Source organism: Sinocyclocheilus anshuiensis, unplaced genomic scaffold (genome assembly GCF_001515605.1).
Source record: "Sinocyclocheilus anshuiensis isolate Anshui unplaced genomic scaffold, SAMN03320099.WGS_v1.1 scaffold70, whole genome shotgun sequence".
NCBI lineage: Eukaryota > Metazoa > Chordata > Actinopteri > Cypriniformes > Cyprinidae > Sinocyclocheilus > Sinocyclocheilus anshuiensis.
In genome coordinates, this window is record NW_015542377.1 from 2157710 (window position 1) to 2173847 (window position 16138).

At 36.9% G+C, this 16138-nt stretch overlaps 2 protein-coding genes across 3 annotated transcripts in view; one reads left to right on the top strand and one right to left on the bottom strand.

The window, feature by feature from the left end:
* LOC107692429 (dedicator of cytokinesis protein 7-like) overlaps positions 1-3135 on the top strand; it is a 51176-nt gene extending 48041 nt beyond the window's left edge. Inside the window, exons 47-51 of the mRNA XM_016491477.1 lie at positions 31-267; positions 772-915; positions 1720-1826; positions 2160-2327; positions 2987-3135. Of these exons, the coding sequence (XP_016346963.1) occupies positions 31-267; positions 772-915; positions 1720-1826; positions 2160-2327; positions 2987-3029 (699 nt within the window). The 3' untranslated portion in view covers positions 3030-3135. The remainder of the gene's footprint in view (positions 1-30; positions 268-771; positions 916-1719; positions 1827-2159; positions 2328-2986) is intronic.
* Positions 3136-3215: 80 nt separating this feature from the next.
* On the bottom strand, positions 3216-15760 carry usp1 (ubiquitin specific peptidase 1). Of its 2 annotated transcripts, none has more exons than XM_016491422.1 (9): positions 15639-15760; positions 15085-15263; positions 14864-14990; positions 13976-14074; positions 9437-9603; positions 8633-9294; positions 7824-7988; positions 5511-5712; positions 3216-5131 (listed from the first exon to the last, which is right to left on the bottom strand). In XM_016491422.1, the coding sequence occupies exons 2-9, from the start codon at positions 15249-15251 to the stop codon at positions 4375-4377; spliced, it is 2346 nt and encodes a 781-aa protein (XP_016346908.1). In that variant the 5' UTR covers positions 15252-15263; positions 15639-15760; the 3' UTR covers positions 3216-4374. The 2 variants fall into 2 exon arrangements, with proteins under 2 accessions (XP_016346908.1, XP_016346910.1); XM_016491424.1 differs by lacking the exon at positions 15639-15760 and adding an exon at positions 15346-15612.
* Between the last annotated feature and the right edge of the window lie 378 nt (positions 15761-16138).

A 16138-nucleotide genomic window follows, 5' to 3' on the forward strand; every position in this document is an offset into this window, starting at 1 on the left:
AGCCACCCCCCCCCCCCCCCCCCCATACAGGCCTTCATTCAGATCACATATGTTGAGCCATACTTTGACACTTATGAAATGAAGGACCGCATCACGTACTTCGACAAGAATTACAACCTGCGCCGCTTCGTCTACTGCACGCCGTTCACACTCGATGGAAGAGCTCACGGTGACCTGCATGAACAGTTCAAACGAAAGACCAATCTCACTACCTCCCACGCTTTCCCCTACATCAAAACCCGCATCAACATCATCCACAAAGAGGAGGTAACTCAAACGCACATGCTTTGTGAAAGCCTCTTTGGGTATTCATGCTAGTTGGAAATTACATGACAAGTATCAAGATCGTTTAAATAGATCATGGAATATAAGTGTACTTGTTCATTTAGTACCATGGTATAACAAATTAATGCTCAGTGTCATTTTAGTATTAGTTATGTTCAATTTCAGCTCCCCCCCCTCCCCAGTTGTTATTTTAATTTTAGAGTTGTTGTAATTTTGTTTTGTGCATTTGTCATATATATATATATTCTATTTAGCTTTATTTTTATTTCAATTTTAGTATTTTAATTTATAAAAAAGTAGTAATTTAATTTATAAAAATATAAATATTTCAGCAAATATTTATATAATTTGACTTCAGCTTTATTTCAATTAATTATTATTATTTTTTTTTTTATAGTTTTGGTTTTAGTTAACAATAACACTGAATGCCGCAGTGTTTTTGTAAGGTTAAGGAAAGATATTAATATATTACTATTTGCTTTTCAGATCATCTCCACGCCAATTGAAGTAGCCATTGAGGATATGCAGAAGAAGACACAGGAGCTGGCTTTTGCAACTCATCAGGACCCATCTGATGCCAAAATGTTACAGATGGTTCTGCAGGGGTCTGTTGGCACCACTGTTAACCAGGTGACTAGTTGAGCCTGTTCACTTAATAATACATATGCAGTATCACTGTTGTCTCCTGGATAAATTTGAGCATTTTAATGACACAGTAATGGTACATAACTCATTATCTGGAAATTCAACCCCCAGAATGTGTATTATATTTCATTGCCATGTAGTAGTGCCCATTATTTGAATAATGTAGTTACTTAAATACTTAAAACACACACACATATATATAGAAAAGTGAATAGTAATGTATTAATATCTTTCCTTAACCTTACGAATATATATATATATATATATATATAAATTATATTAGCATATTATATAAATAATACAAAATTAAAGATATAAATTATAATTCCTAAGTACATGTCCACATAGTTTTTCAGGTAGCTTTGCAGATAGGTTTCTTGAAGCGTCTTTGGAGATGTTGCCACAGTTCTTCTAGATTTAGTTTCTTCTGTCTCATTCCAGACAGAATGGATGATGTTGAGATCAGATCTCTGTGTGGAGCACTGGCTGTTGTCAAGACTCCTTGTGCTTACAAAAATCTCACTGGATTATTACAATTAATGGCAAAAGGAATGTTTGGAAATGTAAACAGATTTCCTACTGATACACTACAGCAAAAGATAGATTTTTTTAATGTTTGTAAAAATACTTATGGCCTAAGACTTTTGCACAGTACTGTGTGTGTGTATCCATTTGGGCATTACTGCACAGCCAAGTATCAGTGCAAACTGCGTGATGAAAGAGTCAGTGGTGAAATGAGTAAATAATTTGAATGATTCTAACCAATGCATGTATTATACTTCTCAACAGGGCCCTCTCGAGGTGGCCCAGGTGTTTCTGTCTGAGATCCCTAGCGATCCTAAACTCTACAGGCACCATAATAAACTACGACTGTGCTTCAAAGACTTCACAAAGAGGTTTGTTTCCAGATGCTCTCGCACTACATTAACATTAATTAACTACTAACCCTAGTGACTTTTTACATCACATTAATCATGAAATATTACAGTATGTATACAGGTCAACTATTATCCCAAAAAGAACTGGTTTATTGCAGTCCATGTAAATGTTGCTGCTTTTGTATGGTTGTATGACAAGTTATTTTAATTGTTAAATGGTAATAATACAGTGGTCAGTAATACAATCAGAACTTGGAATTGCCTACATGGAAAAATGCCATGTGACATTTGAACTGATTTCCCTTCAAGGGACTTTAATTAAACCCTGTAACCTTCAATAACCCCCCCTAGATGTGAAGATGCCCTTCGCAAAAATAAGAGTCTGATTGGTCCAGACCAGAAAGAGTATCAGAGGGAGCTGGAGAGGAACTACCACAGATTGAAAGAAGCTCTGCAGCCTCTCATTAACAGGAAGATCCCACAGCTCTACAAACCTGTGTTACAGGTCAACTCACACAGGTCAGACAATTAAAATTATGTCAAAAGCTGTTAAGAATGTCCTGTATACGTCACCTTGTGCCCGATAAACTAGCTTACTGCAGGAACTTGGTTTACCAAACTAACGTTTGAATGAATGAATAATGGTGGGAGCTGCCCCCTCAAGTCTTAATATTTGAATCAATGGGCCATTAATATTTTAGCAATACATCATCAAACGGTTCACTGTAAAGCACACATTTGTTAAGAGTTTCTTTAATATCAAAGCAAAATTGTCATTTAAATTGTAACGCAAATATTGCAGAATTAATAGAAATTCCATCATTGAATCAAATTGAATTGAGGCCTTGTGAATGATAAAACTACAAGTCAGGAAATGGGCCTTCATAGCCTGGTCTATTTTGTGAAATACGTCAACAGCAATGTATGATTAGTTGGTTGCTCATAATGTTTGACACATGGATAAACTTCGTGTTACATCATTTTCCAAAAAAGGTGTTTTAAATGTACTTAATTTCTTTTTTTCCGTTTTAACAAGCAGCAAAAGGACAGCTTAAGAAGGTAGTCAAGTTGTTCGCGAGCATATTTAAAAAAAAACTGTTGTTGACCATTAAAGTTTTGTTTCCTCAGGAATATTTTTTAATCCTTTTATAACATTAAAGTTTTTCTTTTTCTTTCAGAGACTCTTTTAGCAGAATGAGCCTTCGCAAGCTAGATGTGTGAAGACTGAAGAAATAAAAAGAACAAATGCGGTTTTATTTATTTGTATATATCAATCCTCCTCACAATATCAGTGTTTCTGCCATAAAGTAAAAAAAAAAAAAAAAAAGAGAGATAAGTGTTAAGACGTTTGGTACATCATTCCAATTTTGTATTAGTTTACAAAATGGCCTGTTACATGATCATAAGAACTGATGAATTTAGCATACAATGTGTCAAACATGTATTCAATTACTGTGTGCACTATTTAATTTTTATTAACTTCATCCCAGTGCATTTTTAATACAAGAGTTTATTTAATCCTCACGGAAAAAGCAAAAAAGGTGATGATTTTTTTTTTCAGCATTATGTACCTTTTGTTTACTTTAAATATTTGACTAAATAAATACTCTTAATAGCCATTCCAGTGTGTTGTTAAAGAAACTGCACCAAAAGACTTTTATTTTTATATGTTGGTGTTTTAATGTGGTAAGAATCTACATTACCTGGTAATAGAAAAATATTTACATTTTCCCTGCCTCAAATATACAACAGAACACCACAGAACGTAAGAGATTCTTGTGAATTCTTATTTATTGCTCATAGAGATCTTACTGTAATGGCAGGGCCTTCTCACAACATGGGAAAGAAAAGCTTCTTAGACTGGACTGAGGTATGGCTGATAAACTATAAAACTAGAAAAATAGGTCACTTTTATCCCTGTGGTCATTTATAGGCAATTAATACACACTGTACTTGTGAGGTTGACCACCTTTAAAACTAAATTTGATTATCTGTGTGCAAATAGTCTGCAGCGGGGAAACAAAACACATTGGCTGTGCCATCTAGTATTAAAAAAATAAAAAAAATTAAGAGATCAACGTGAAATCTACTTTGGTTTTGTAAGCTATTAATAATACCTTCCAAAACAGGGACATCAAAAATGTGAAATCATATGAGACAAAACAATTAAAAAATATATAAAATTTCAGTGCACAAGAAATCATTTTGTGCTATATCATAGAGCTTCTATGGAATGCTTGAAAGTATAGGAAAACTGTAATATGCACTACAATAAGTGCCAAGGTGCATTTGCATGAGGGTCACTGAAAAGCAGATGACATGAACTCACTGAACAAGAAGAGAGAGTAAAGTACAAAAACAGTAATAGACACAAAAAATGGCAACAAATGTCATTGCCTTGAAAGATTCACATCGGCTTTTCACTGACTGACACTTGTTACACAAACGTACATATAGACTATTAACACATCTCGACTTGCTTTTCCAGTTACCTGCAAACGTACTTTCATGTCTTACCAGTAAAACTTAGTAATTGAGTGGAGTTTCCATATCCAATCGGCTGTTTTTACCGAGAGACTCTCTTGTAGAAGAGCAGGTATGGTGTAGAGGTGGAGCATGTCTCGGGGGAACAGGCTCTGAGGAAGTCCTCTTCTTCAAAGAGTCTCACTTCAGAGTCATCAAACAGCATCCACTTTCCCTCAAAGTCCAAAAGGTTTCGCAGAGCGAGGTCAAAATTCACCTGGGTCCTGTCGCCCATAGCATCAACTCCCTCTTCCTCGGTCGGTTTCTTCACTGCATTCTGAAGCAGAGAACCAGTGGCACGACTGGCTAAGCTGGAAGCCTTCTCTGGATTGGTTTGACTGCTGTTGCTGAGCTCATAACTGGTGACGCTCCTCTGTCCTCCTAAAAGCCCAACACCCTCAGAGCACCTTTTGCTTCCCGATTTGCTGGACATGCTTGTTGCGCTGGCTCTGGCCACATTTCGCCCCCTGCCAGACAAGCTGAAAGACACCTCACCGTCATCGTACTCTGTTTGAGGTACCTCTTCTTTCTTAGGTTTCATGTCTTCTTCTCGGTCTCGGTCTTGCTCTTCATCCTGAGACTGAAGCCTGAGAGTGGTGCGATGGAGATCCATCATGCGGATGTAAGTGGTGTAGTGACCACTGCTGATGGTTACTCCACTGTGCATGACCACGGCAAAGAGCTCGTAGTAATGGCTCTGGTCTGGAGAATCAGGCTGAGTGCACCACTCATGCAGAGCAAGTTTGAGAGGGGTCTGCAGAGGAGTATTCACCTTGGAAAGGCCAGCATAAGGGTCCATCCTAAAGAGTGAAGATGATTTTACCAACTTCTTAATGCACATTGGTAACTTTAACAAGACTGAATAAAATATTTTGCCTCAAGTTGTTTTTCTAACTTTTTCTGTTGTAACAAAAAAAGGTGGGCAATAAAAATTGGTTTCAAGTTACCAGCTTTGGCCATTGGGGGGCACATTGATTTTAGTTTTTCTTCTTGTAAGAAATGCTAAATCCTAAACATTTTCACCCTGATTTCTCTGAGTCTTAATGTTTTCTTTATTTTTTTTCCTTCTGCTGTAATAAACAATGTAAACAGACTCAGGGGGGCAATTTACTGTGTCCTACAGGGCTTCCATAGTTGAAAGATCGGAATGAAGCATTAAAATCAGAAGATGATACATACTCAGAGCCATTGGCAGCAAAGCATTTCAGGTGGATTGTGATGACTTCTGGTGTTTTGTCAAACAAAAGACTTCTCTCAGCTTCTGTGTAGTGATGACAGGTCTCACAGAAATATTTATCTTGACCCACAATCCGCTCCACAGATGCAAATTGAGATATGGCCCACTTTAGAGTTTTCAGCTCAGGCTTGGGATCTGGAGAAACTGAAAAAGGAGGATACCGTTATAAAATTATCTAACCAGCATCCGAGAGTGTTGACTGATAGACAAACACAGATGGATTCAAACACTGTCAATAGCCGCTTTTCCACTGCTGGGCCAGTGCGAGCCAGTGCTTTAAACGCCTTTACACGCCGTCTCTCAGGAACAACGTCACGCAACCCCATCATTTCACCAATAAAGAACTTATCAGAAAACTAAATAAGAAATAAGTCACTGGAACTAGCGCGATCACAAAACGAACATGATAAAAGCAGCCATTTGTTTGCATGCTTTGTTAAAAGATTTAAATCCAAAAGCATCGATGTCTTACAATAAGTGATACATTGATCATAATGAATTAATTGATCAGGACTGAAAATTAGTCACACAGAAATAAAGCGGTATGAACATAGCCTATCTACTTATTCAGTCTAGTCTGTTTATTTGTAGTCACAGTATATACATCACATTTAGAAAGAATTATCATTTCTATATTTTTATAAAAGTTCCCGAACAAAAACCATTATTATATTTTTATGACATTCGTGGAGCTAAACTCTCGAGACCAGACTTATGACAGATAAAATGTTACTAAATAAATACATGATTGTAGGGGTGCTCCGATTGATCGGCTACCGATCACTATCGGCCGATAATCACGTTGTGATAATTGATTTGGTCCCTAAAAAGGCCGATCTCAAAAAAACGATCTCAAGCTGATGACGCTGCTGTGAGAGGTTTGGCATGACGTGCAGCGGCACCGTCTCAGTCTCTGAGTCCTCAGTCCTAAGAGGGGAATTTCCCCCATTTTCAAAAATGAAATTCAGGCCCTGAATAAATGTCTAAAAATCCTGATTGAAGTAACGTTAGAGCTGCACGATTAATCGTTAAAAGATCGCGATCTCGATTCAGACAACCACACGATCTCATTTCTAAATGACAACGATTCTCCTGTGTCTATTAAACCTTTGACAAACTCTTACCGGATCATTCAAATCTGCATTCGCACTGCGCTGACACACAGAGAGCAGTTACCATGTTTGGTTAAGAAACAGCTTCACAAACAGTCTTTTCAACTACACAGTATTATTTCTGTCGTACAGTCATTCATATTATCACAGAAATACTGGCATGAAAGTTTATAATTCAGATAGAAACATTGATGTCTATGGTAGCACGACCAAAATAGAGCAAATCCGCATTTGAATGTAACTGCCTCATAACGTTTGTGTCGATTGCATTGTTTTCTTTTAATATCAAATTGGTATATTAAATATATTATATTGTAAATACACATACGCTACCAGTCAAAAGTTTTTGAACCATAAGATTTTTTTATGTTTTTTTTTTTATGCAGAAGTCTCTTCTGCTCGCCAAGCCTGCATTTATTTAGTCCAAAGTACAGCTAAATATTTTTACTATTTAAAATAACTTTCTGATTTCAATGCAACATTTATCTGAAATAGAAATATTTTGTAACATTATAAATGTCTTTATCATCACTTTTGATAAATTTAAAGGATCCTTGCTAAATAAAAGTATTAATTTATATAATTAAAATAGAATATATAAAAATATATTCAAATTTAAAAGAATTTTAAATAGTAAACATATTTCACAGTATTACTGCTAGTAATAAATGCAGGCTTGGTGAGCAGAAGAGAATTCTTTAAAAAACATCTTACTGTTTAAAATCTTTTGACTGGTAGTGTATATTAAAATGTTTAATAATAAATATTTCTGCCTTGTATGGTAATCATAATCCACATCGGATCAAGTTATTTCAAACACTCACTGCTGTCTGAAAGTGAGTTTTGAACTAAAATTATTTTAAAAGTCTTTAATGTTGGTGTTAGCTGTTAACTTTCTGAAATTATCCGCGGCGCTGACGCTCTCCAGATGCAGAGAAACTCCGCCTTTGCTCATAACCACTCCTCTAGCCCCAGCTGGCCCAAGGTTTTCGTCGGGCCAAAAAACCCGGGCTGTTGGCCCCGAGGAAGCACCGACGAGGCACGATCAAGCCCCAGAAGTGACAGTGGAAATGCGACTGGCCCTGGCACGCACTAGCACGCCCGCTTTTGGACCAACAGTGGAAACGCAGCTAATGTACTTACTCTCAGAACTGGAGTCGGAGGAGCTGTTCTCGTCCTCTTGCACAGGTACGCTGATGTCTTGAAAGTCCTCTCTCCGCTCTGTGAAACACTCACATTCCAGGCAGCGTGTCCGCAGCACCAGCTGACCCTGGAACATCCACTTCAGCACATCCAGGCCTGATTGCTCTAATTACACAACATTGACAAATTCTTTAGTTATACAAGTTATTGATCACAAATTTACAGAGCCCCACATATATGTGTATATATATTAATGTGGTCCCAAATTAAGAATTTGTTCCCTCGTTTCAGTAAATTGTGGCTACGTTGTACAATTTTTTTCCATAGTTTTTAATTAAATCAAAACAAGAGAACAAATTGGTACAATGTGGCCACGATTTACTACAGCGAGGGAATTCATTAGGTTGTGGGAACAAATTCTCAGTTCGTGGCCACGATTTAACTAAAATTAGGGGAGAAATTCTTCATTCGTAGCCACAATAAATATATTTTTGTCCACATGTTATGTGCAGGGCTCCGTTCAAATTACAAAAATAAATACAATTTTAAAAGCTAGATGTTTCATTGCAGCTCATTGGTTCATTGCAGTTAACTTTTGTAATTTCTCAGTTTACATTTACAATCTCAGTTCCAAAATATACATTTGGCCAGTTAATAGAACACATTTATATTGTCAAATAATTAGTAAAATAAATATTTAAATGTTGAATATTTATTTGCTATCATTTAATTGTATAATATCTGCATTACTTAAAAAAAAAAAAACTCACTAGAGAGGATTTGATCACAATTTTGTGTAAGTTATTTACCCTTATTCTTTCCCAGACTCTGTTTAACTTCTTGAGTTCTGCTCTCATTCTCAGAGGTATCCTTCTCCTGCTTCTCTTGGACACTACAATCTGATTTCTCCTTGGTCTCTCCTCTCCCTCCCACATGTGAAGTAATTCGCCCCATGCTGCGGAACTTCGAGAAGATGCTAGGCTGCTTCCCAGATGGCTTCAACCAGCCCAGCTTCCCTCTCCTTGTCCTCTTGCCCACCTCTTTTAGGGTACTGTCATTCTTCTCCTCCTCTGTGGTGCTCCCTCTGTCCTTCTCTTGCTCTTTTTCTTGCTCCTCTGTTCCATTCCTCTGGTCAGAACTCTCTGTGGTTATGTCACTGGAGGACTTTCGTTTTGAGCGGGTCATAGGCACATTTTCCTCATTTTTCTTTGATTTGCTTTGAGATTTTGGCTTTTTCTTAGCATTGCCTGCTTCCGTGTCACTCTTTCTCTTTCCGCTCAACTGGCCATCGGAGCTCCCATCATCCTCGTGGGTGGACTCCCCCATTCCATTACTTATTGTGCTGTCCTTCTGGTTGTCTGTTTGCTCTTTTTTGATATTGTCACAGGCCTCCTGGATGTTAGCAAGGATGCACTGCAGCACCTCCTGTGCATCATGCTGCAAGTAACCCTCATACATTGGATTAAGCTGCCTGCAATGGAGAGATCAAACAGGTTTGTTTGGAAACTCATGAAACTCATTAAAGAAAAAAAAAAGATTCCCTAAAAAAACTCCCTGAGAGGTTTAAATGTCTTTTCAATGCTCCTGAATGATGCTCTGGCCCACAGTATTACCTGAGTGTGTTAAGCAGCTTGCGAGGTGGTGTGGCAAGCTCTCCGTCACTGTATTTTTCCGTGTTAAGCAGGAAGCTGGATTGCAGCTGTTCCACAGAAGAGATGAGGCTGTGGAAACTACTCAGCAGCTCCATGGGAACAGGTAGGGTGTTCTCACCAGTGTCCCCCTGATAACATAAAAACATGCAATGTTTAATGCAATCAATTATAATAAAGGCAACAATTTTAACATGACAAATTATTCTGTACATTTACCCAATTAGCTTTTTTTTTTTTCACTAAATGGAAACTATTAGTTAGTAACTTTATTCATCCCCTTGGGGAAATTTTGTTTCAGTGACTTGTTTCAATATGCGGCTCTCACAAAAGACAATACAACATAAATATTTACAGTAGAACAATACAATTTCACAGCAATTGATCAAGAAATACTAATACTGAATGAGACCTGCTCACATAGAGGAGGGGAAGAAGAAAAAATCTTCTTTCCTATCTTTCATTTAAAGGGGTGGTTGATTGCGATTTCACTTTTTTTAACGTTAGTTAGTGTGTAATGTTGCTGTTTGAGCATAAACAATATCTGCAAAGTAGTGTTGTCATGGTACCAAAATTTCAGTATTCGGTACCAATACCAGTGAAAATCCACAGTTCTCGGTACCAATTTCGGTACCAAAGCAAAACACAAAAACATGCTAATTGAAACAACATTATTTTTATTAACAACGTTAAACAAAAATAAAATGTACAAAATCAATGCCATTCTATATACTTATTTAAAATTGTGTTTCAAGTTTTTCCACAAATAATAAAAGTATGAAAAAAGTAAACAAGTTTCACCCAAAGGTTTTTGTCATATTTCTGCTGCTGCTGAAAAACAACTGTTGTCTGTTTTAGAGTTTGCTGGGGTGGTTCATGATCTTCCTCAGCCTGCAGCTGTAAAAGGAAATATAATATACTTAAGTAAAGCAATATCAATAGATCATTGACACCAGCTAAAATATAACTTTTCAGTGAATAACAAACCTCAGCTTGTATAATACATTTAGATAAGATTACATGTATTAAGTGTAGGGATGCACCGATACCGATACTGGTATCGGTATCGGGCCCGATATTGAGCTTCTGTACTCGTACTCGTTAAAATGCCCCGATACCAAACGCCGATACCACACAGCATGTGATCAGTGCCATATTCAGACAAAGAAACACCGACAACAGAACAACAGACAGCAGAATGGAGTTATAAGAGATTAAGGATGTCTACGAAGTATATATATGCAATGAATATAATGTTAAACATTCAGTATTAACGCCTGTATAGCTGATGGGCGCGAGCTGATAAACAAAGAGCGCAGAGTGGATTGAGCGCGCAGCGGCGCAGACGCACAAGCTTGTCGAGTGAATATACCTTTCTCACAGACATCACTGGAAAGTTTGTAGTTCGGTCAGATACGTCAAAAACAACTAAGTAAAACAATGCACAAGTTACTTAACGGTAGGTTTGTATTAAATAACATTCGGAAACATTCATTAATATTGTAAAAATATATATTGTTCACTCACTGTAAGCTGATGTTAGATAATAACATGAAGTCATTGTAAAGTCTATACAGGAGATAAAATTTGACTGTACTTTTATTTAATCCAAACTGTGTTTGTAATCCAAACGTATTTAATTTTAAAGGGCTTTTAAAACCTGCTAGAGTTATCCAGCCAACAATAACAACTAACTAACTAACTAAAAATAAATAAATAAATAAATGATGCCCAGAACTGTTTTTCTGATGGACTGATATGACAAACACTGTTAACCATACATTTGTACATTATCTAATACACATATTTTGGATACACAGGTCATTTAAAAGCCTCTGGTGTGTAAAAATAGTAAATACCATTATGTCCTCCTGTTATTTTTAAACTAATAAAAGTTATAAGAGCATTAAATAGTTAACAAATAAGTTTCATTCTAATGCTCATTATATTAGCGTTAGCCGCATTTATGCTAACGATTAACTACGCTAATGGCGACGTTTATTTCAATCCGACATGCAAATTAAAATATGGAATAACATTCATAACAGAAGCTCTACATATTAAAAATTAAATTGAAACTTACCTGCTTGAACTTTTAACTTTTACAAAGCCTCTGGTGTGTAAAAATAGTAAATACCATTATGTCCTCCTGTTATTTTTAAACTAATAAAAGTTATAGGAGCATTAAATAGTTAACAAAGAAACTTCATTCTAATGCTCATTATATTAGCGTTAGCCGTTACTAATATATTTTTAAAATCAAATGTTTTATCTGTTAGCATTATTTAATGCACAATTTGTATGTTTGTATTAAATAACATTCACAAAGAGTAATTAATGTTGTAAAAATATATTGTTCACTCACTCTAAGTTGATGTTAGATAATGCATGGAATCATGTTAATGAATGGTATCTTATTTAAAAGTGTTACCAAACTATACAGGAGATAAAATATGTTTTATTTGACCATACTCTTTTATTTAATCCAAATTGCGTTCATATTCAATTTTAAAGGGCTTTTAAAACCTGCTAGAGTTATCCAGCCAAGAATAACAACTAACTAACTAACTAAAAATAAATAAATAAATGAAGCCCAGAACTGTTTTTCTGATGGACTGATAAACTAATAAGTTATAGGAGCATTAAATAGTTAACAAAGAAACTTTATTCTTAGCCGCATTTATGCTAACGATTAACTACGCTAATGGAGATGTTTATTTCAATCCGACATTCAAATTAAAATATGGAATAATATTTAACAGAAGCTCTAAATATTAAAAATTAAATTGAAACTTACCTGCTTGAACTTTCATTTGATCCAGGTGTCGGTCTTTAAGGTGTTTTGTTAATTTGCTGTGTTTCCTCCTTTTGAGGTCGCCATGTCTCAGTGCTTTTATGAAGAGGATAGCTTTCGGATAGCGCATCAAGAACCAGGTTGACCGGGTACTCGGTACCACCGGTACTTAAGAAAACCTGGTACCGTAACGCTTTCATTTTTTCAGTACCGACTTAGTACCGAAATACCGGGTCTTTTGACAACACTACTGCAAAGTTACGAAGATGAAATTTCAATGCAAACAGAGATATCGTCTTTTACGTCACAAACCCAGATAAACCCCGCTGTGACAAGAGGGGCGGGGCCGAGAGCCGTGGGAACGGAGCGAGGCCAGTGGAGGAAATGCTAATGCGCGACACCTGTGCCACTCACCAGTCTCGAGTCCCACGGAGGAGCTCCGGAAGGATAAAAGGAGGAGTGACGACAGTGTTGGACGAGAGAGGACCAGGCCTGGACTTTATTTTGTGTTTTGTGTGCGGCAGTCGTCCGCGAGGGGCTGCCGCTTTACTTTCATTTCGTGTTTGTTTATTTGATTAAAATCTAATTTAAATGTTCGCCGGTTCCCACCTCCTTCTTCCCTATCTACAAACGTTGTTACACCCGCCCTCGGGAAAAGGCAACAAATGGGGCGAGGCCATGCTGCGCTGCTTTAGAGAAGAGGAAACTAGGGGTGCACGTTAAAATCTATTCATATATATATACATATATACATATATATATATATATATATGAATCGCAATTCTGTCTTCTAACGATTCTAATGGATTCACAAGTTTCAAAATCAAGGTTCTAAAGCAGTGGTTCTCAATACTGTTCCTCGCGTTCCCCTGCTCTGCACACGCTCTGCATCTCTCTCTCTCTCGCTCTCTCTCTCATTCAGCTCAGCAATGAACTGTTCAAATTATACACTTATTTTCACATAGCTATGAGAAGCGTTAAACATAAAAGCACGTGCAGTTGTCGTACTGTATTAAAGCTTTAATCAGAATAAAACTGTATATTAAAAGCTAACATAAGCAGTAGCGTTTACAAAAAACAGAGTATCTAAAAGTATGAGACAACAACAAACAAAAAACATAGGCCTACCATTAAAAGCCGTGCTTGCACAGGTTCTGCACGATCCTCTTCAATAATATCCTCTGCTTCTCAATCGGGCTCAAACTGATAAGCGATATTAACGACGCTGTTGTTTACAATACAACTGGAGCACATGCCACCGAGGTGAGGGGCGGGACGCGCGCACTAGATACGGTTGAGCCAATCACAACACACTGGGCTAGCTAACCAATCAGGGCCCATCGCGTATTTCTGAGGGAGGGGCTTCATAAAAGAAGGAAATGATCAGCACATTTCTCAGAGAAGGGACAGAGCGGTGTGGAATAAAGGTAAATTATGTGAAAAAATAATGCGTTTTTTAAAAAAACGAAGCATTAACATGTTAGACTGCACCCCATAAACACAATCAAGCCTAGAAAAAAAACAGTGAACCACCCCTTTAAGAACTTCACTGCCTGTGATATAAAAGATTTTTTCCCCCTATTTAAAAAAAAACGGTATTCTAAATCTTCTACCTGAAGGCAAAAGCTCAAATAAATTAGTACTGATATATATTTACATGCATAAGTGACACAAAGGAAAATGCCTCTTAAAAGATTAAATTGACCAACCTCATTTTTGGCACCATCTTCTTGCTGTTTGTCTTTCAGCTTAGCCAACTGACACAAACATTTGATGGCCTCTTTAAAACCAGGACAGTAATATAAGACCTGAAATTTGTAAGAAGGGTAAAACTTTTAAACCTATTCAAAATTGAATAGGATCCAAACTACTGTAATGTTTTGTGTGTGTGTGTGTGTGTGTGTGTGTGTGTGTGTGTGTATATATATATATATGCTGTTGTGTTCAAGGCTGAACACATCTACATAATTTAGCAGGTGGATAATCAACACTATATTTTATTATTAGCCTTGTAACCCATGTTTAGGGTGAGATAATTGAGGTTCACTTTGCCTGCATGATTACAGAGTAGAAAAAAACAAACATATGCGCTCTGTTTTTAAAGCCTCGCTGTCTGCCGCCAAACTGAATTGAGTGACTTGATTTCAGAAGCGATTTGAAACAATCTGCATATAATACTAAGATAAAAATATGATACTCTGATAAGCATAAAAATACATAAATCACACAAGTATTGACTATATATATATATATGCTGTTTGATATTCCAGTATTTTTATGGATTATAGAAAGATAAAAAGACATATCCAAAATCCCCTCTGTAAAAACCTTTATGTAAACAAAATTAAATGTAACAATTTTGAACAGATTTATGTTCTGGATATGAATGTAAATGAGTGCATATTTAATCAGATATAGGATAATTTACATATTTGAACATAACATTTCAGAAAACCTGTAATGCAAAACAACTATGATTCATTCATTATGATTTTATATATTGGTTAAAATTTCACCCTATTCACTTGTGTTGTCCTGCCTTAAGAACAGAGTCTCCTGAACAATACATGAACAGTGGGGAAGCTGAACAGTAATACCTGAAGGATGCTGTTCAGATAGCAGGTGTTCCCCAAATTGTTAAGCCCAACAAAGGGGACCAGGCTCTCACGCTTTTCACAAGAAAGAGGAGATGATGGGCAAGGCACTGGCACAACCTGGTCATGACTTAAGGGGGAAAAGTGAAAACAATTAGGGAAAAAAAAAAATGGTATTTTCGAATATAAGCTGTATTTGATAGCCCAATAACAACATTCCATACTTAGTCTCTTCTGGTTCTGCGGTACTGTTGTCCTCTGCCGGGGCCTCTGAGAAGTCCAGGGCTCGTTTGGTGTCCTTCTTCTGGAAGAATTTTAGAGAGAGTTTGCTCTTCTTCACAGGACTGCTAACTGCAGCCACCACTCCACCTTCACTATGCAGCACGGGCATTTTGACTATTCACTATAGAAGATGAAAGAGAAACCAAAGCAAACGTCAAAAAACGAAACAAACTCAATCAAAACATTCACGATCAGCTACGTACCGCGTGAAAGCCTTAAGCTCAGTTTGCCCTAGAAAGTAATAGAAGCGTTTTCTGCTACGAATATGACTTTAACTACCAACCTTTCATTTATATATAATCGCTTAATGTTAAATATTCGCGTCATATGATCTCGAGACTCTTTAGTTTGATCATTTTTTTATTCATATGCATGAAGGCACATATATAGCAGTGTGGCTAACTGAGTAGCCGCCCAACCCACACAACGCGCGTTTATTTTCATAGAGTACTTCAGAGTCACGTAATAAAAAATAGTCTACATTTAATGGTCTTACCTACTGAGTCTTATTATGCGCGCGTTACATTTTCGCAAAATACAATCCCAAGTACGCAGTTTCGTTTTGAATACACACAAACTTCACAACCGCGTCTGCCGTAGAACTTGGCGCTTTTTCCACGACTGAGATTCCCCCGCTACTGCCTGAACAAAAGGAGGTAGTAGAATAAACTGTGTGAAATTACAGAAGGAGCACTGCCGCGAACTGTATGATTAAATGCGCATTTTTTTAGTTTAAGAAAATATATATATTTTTTTCAAAACTATGAATAAAAATGAACATATTACTGCTGGCATAATTTTGGACAACTACGTCCATTTTAAACCGATCTGAGATCAGTAAAGTGTGGGTTTGTAACCTCCTTGCGGTTTGGGTTTGTGAATAGAAGGCTGAATCTGGATCAGCGTAAAATAAGGAGCTTCACAGGAAACCGTCTCGTCTGGACAACGGGACAAGGGAGAGCACAGATGGTCATTTTCTTATAAATAAATCGATTC

Excerpts from the sequence above, each read along its gene's own strand:
- usp1 (XM_016491422.1), bottom strand. The coding sequence starts at position 15,251 with ATGCCCGTGCTGCATAGTGAAGGTGGAGTGGTGGCTGCAGTTAGCAGT. Across the intron at positions 9,604-13,975 it reads AAGATGGTGCCAAAAATGAG|GGGGACACTGGTGAGAACAC; the intron begins GTTGGTCAATTT and ends TTATGTTATCAG. Across the intron at positions 9,295-9,436 it reads AAGCTGCTTAACACACTCAG|GCAGCTTAATCCAATGTATG; the intron begins GTAATACTGTGG and ends TCTCCATTGCAG.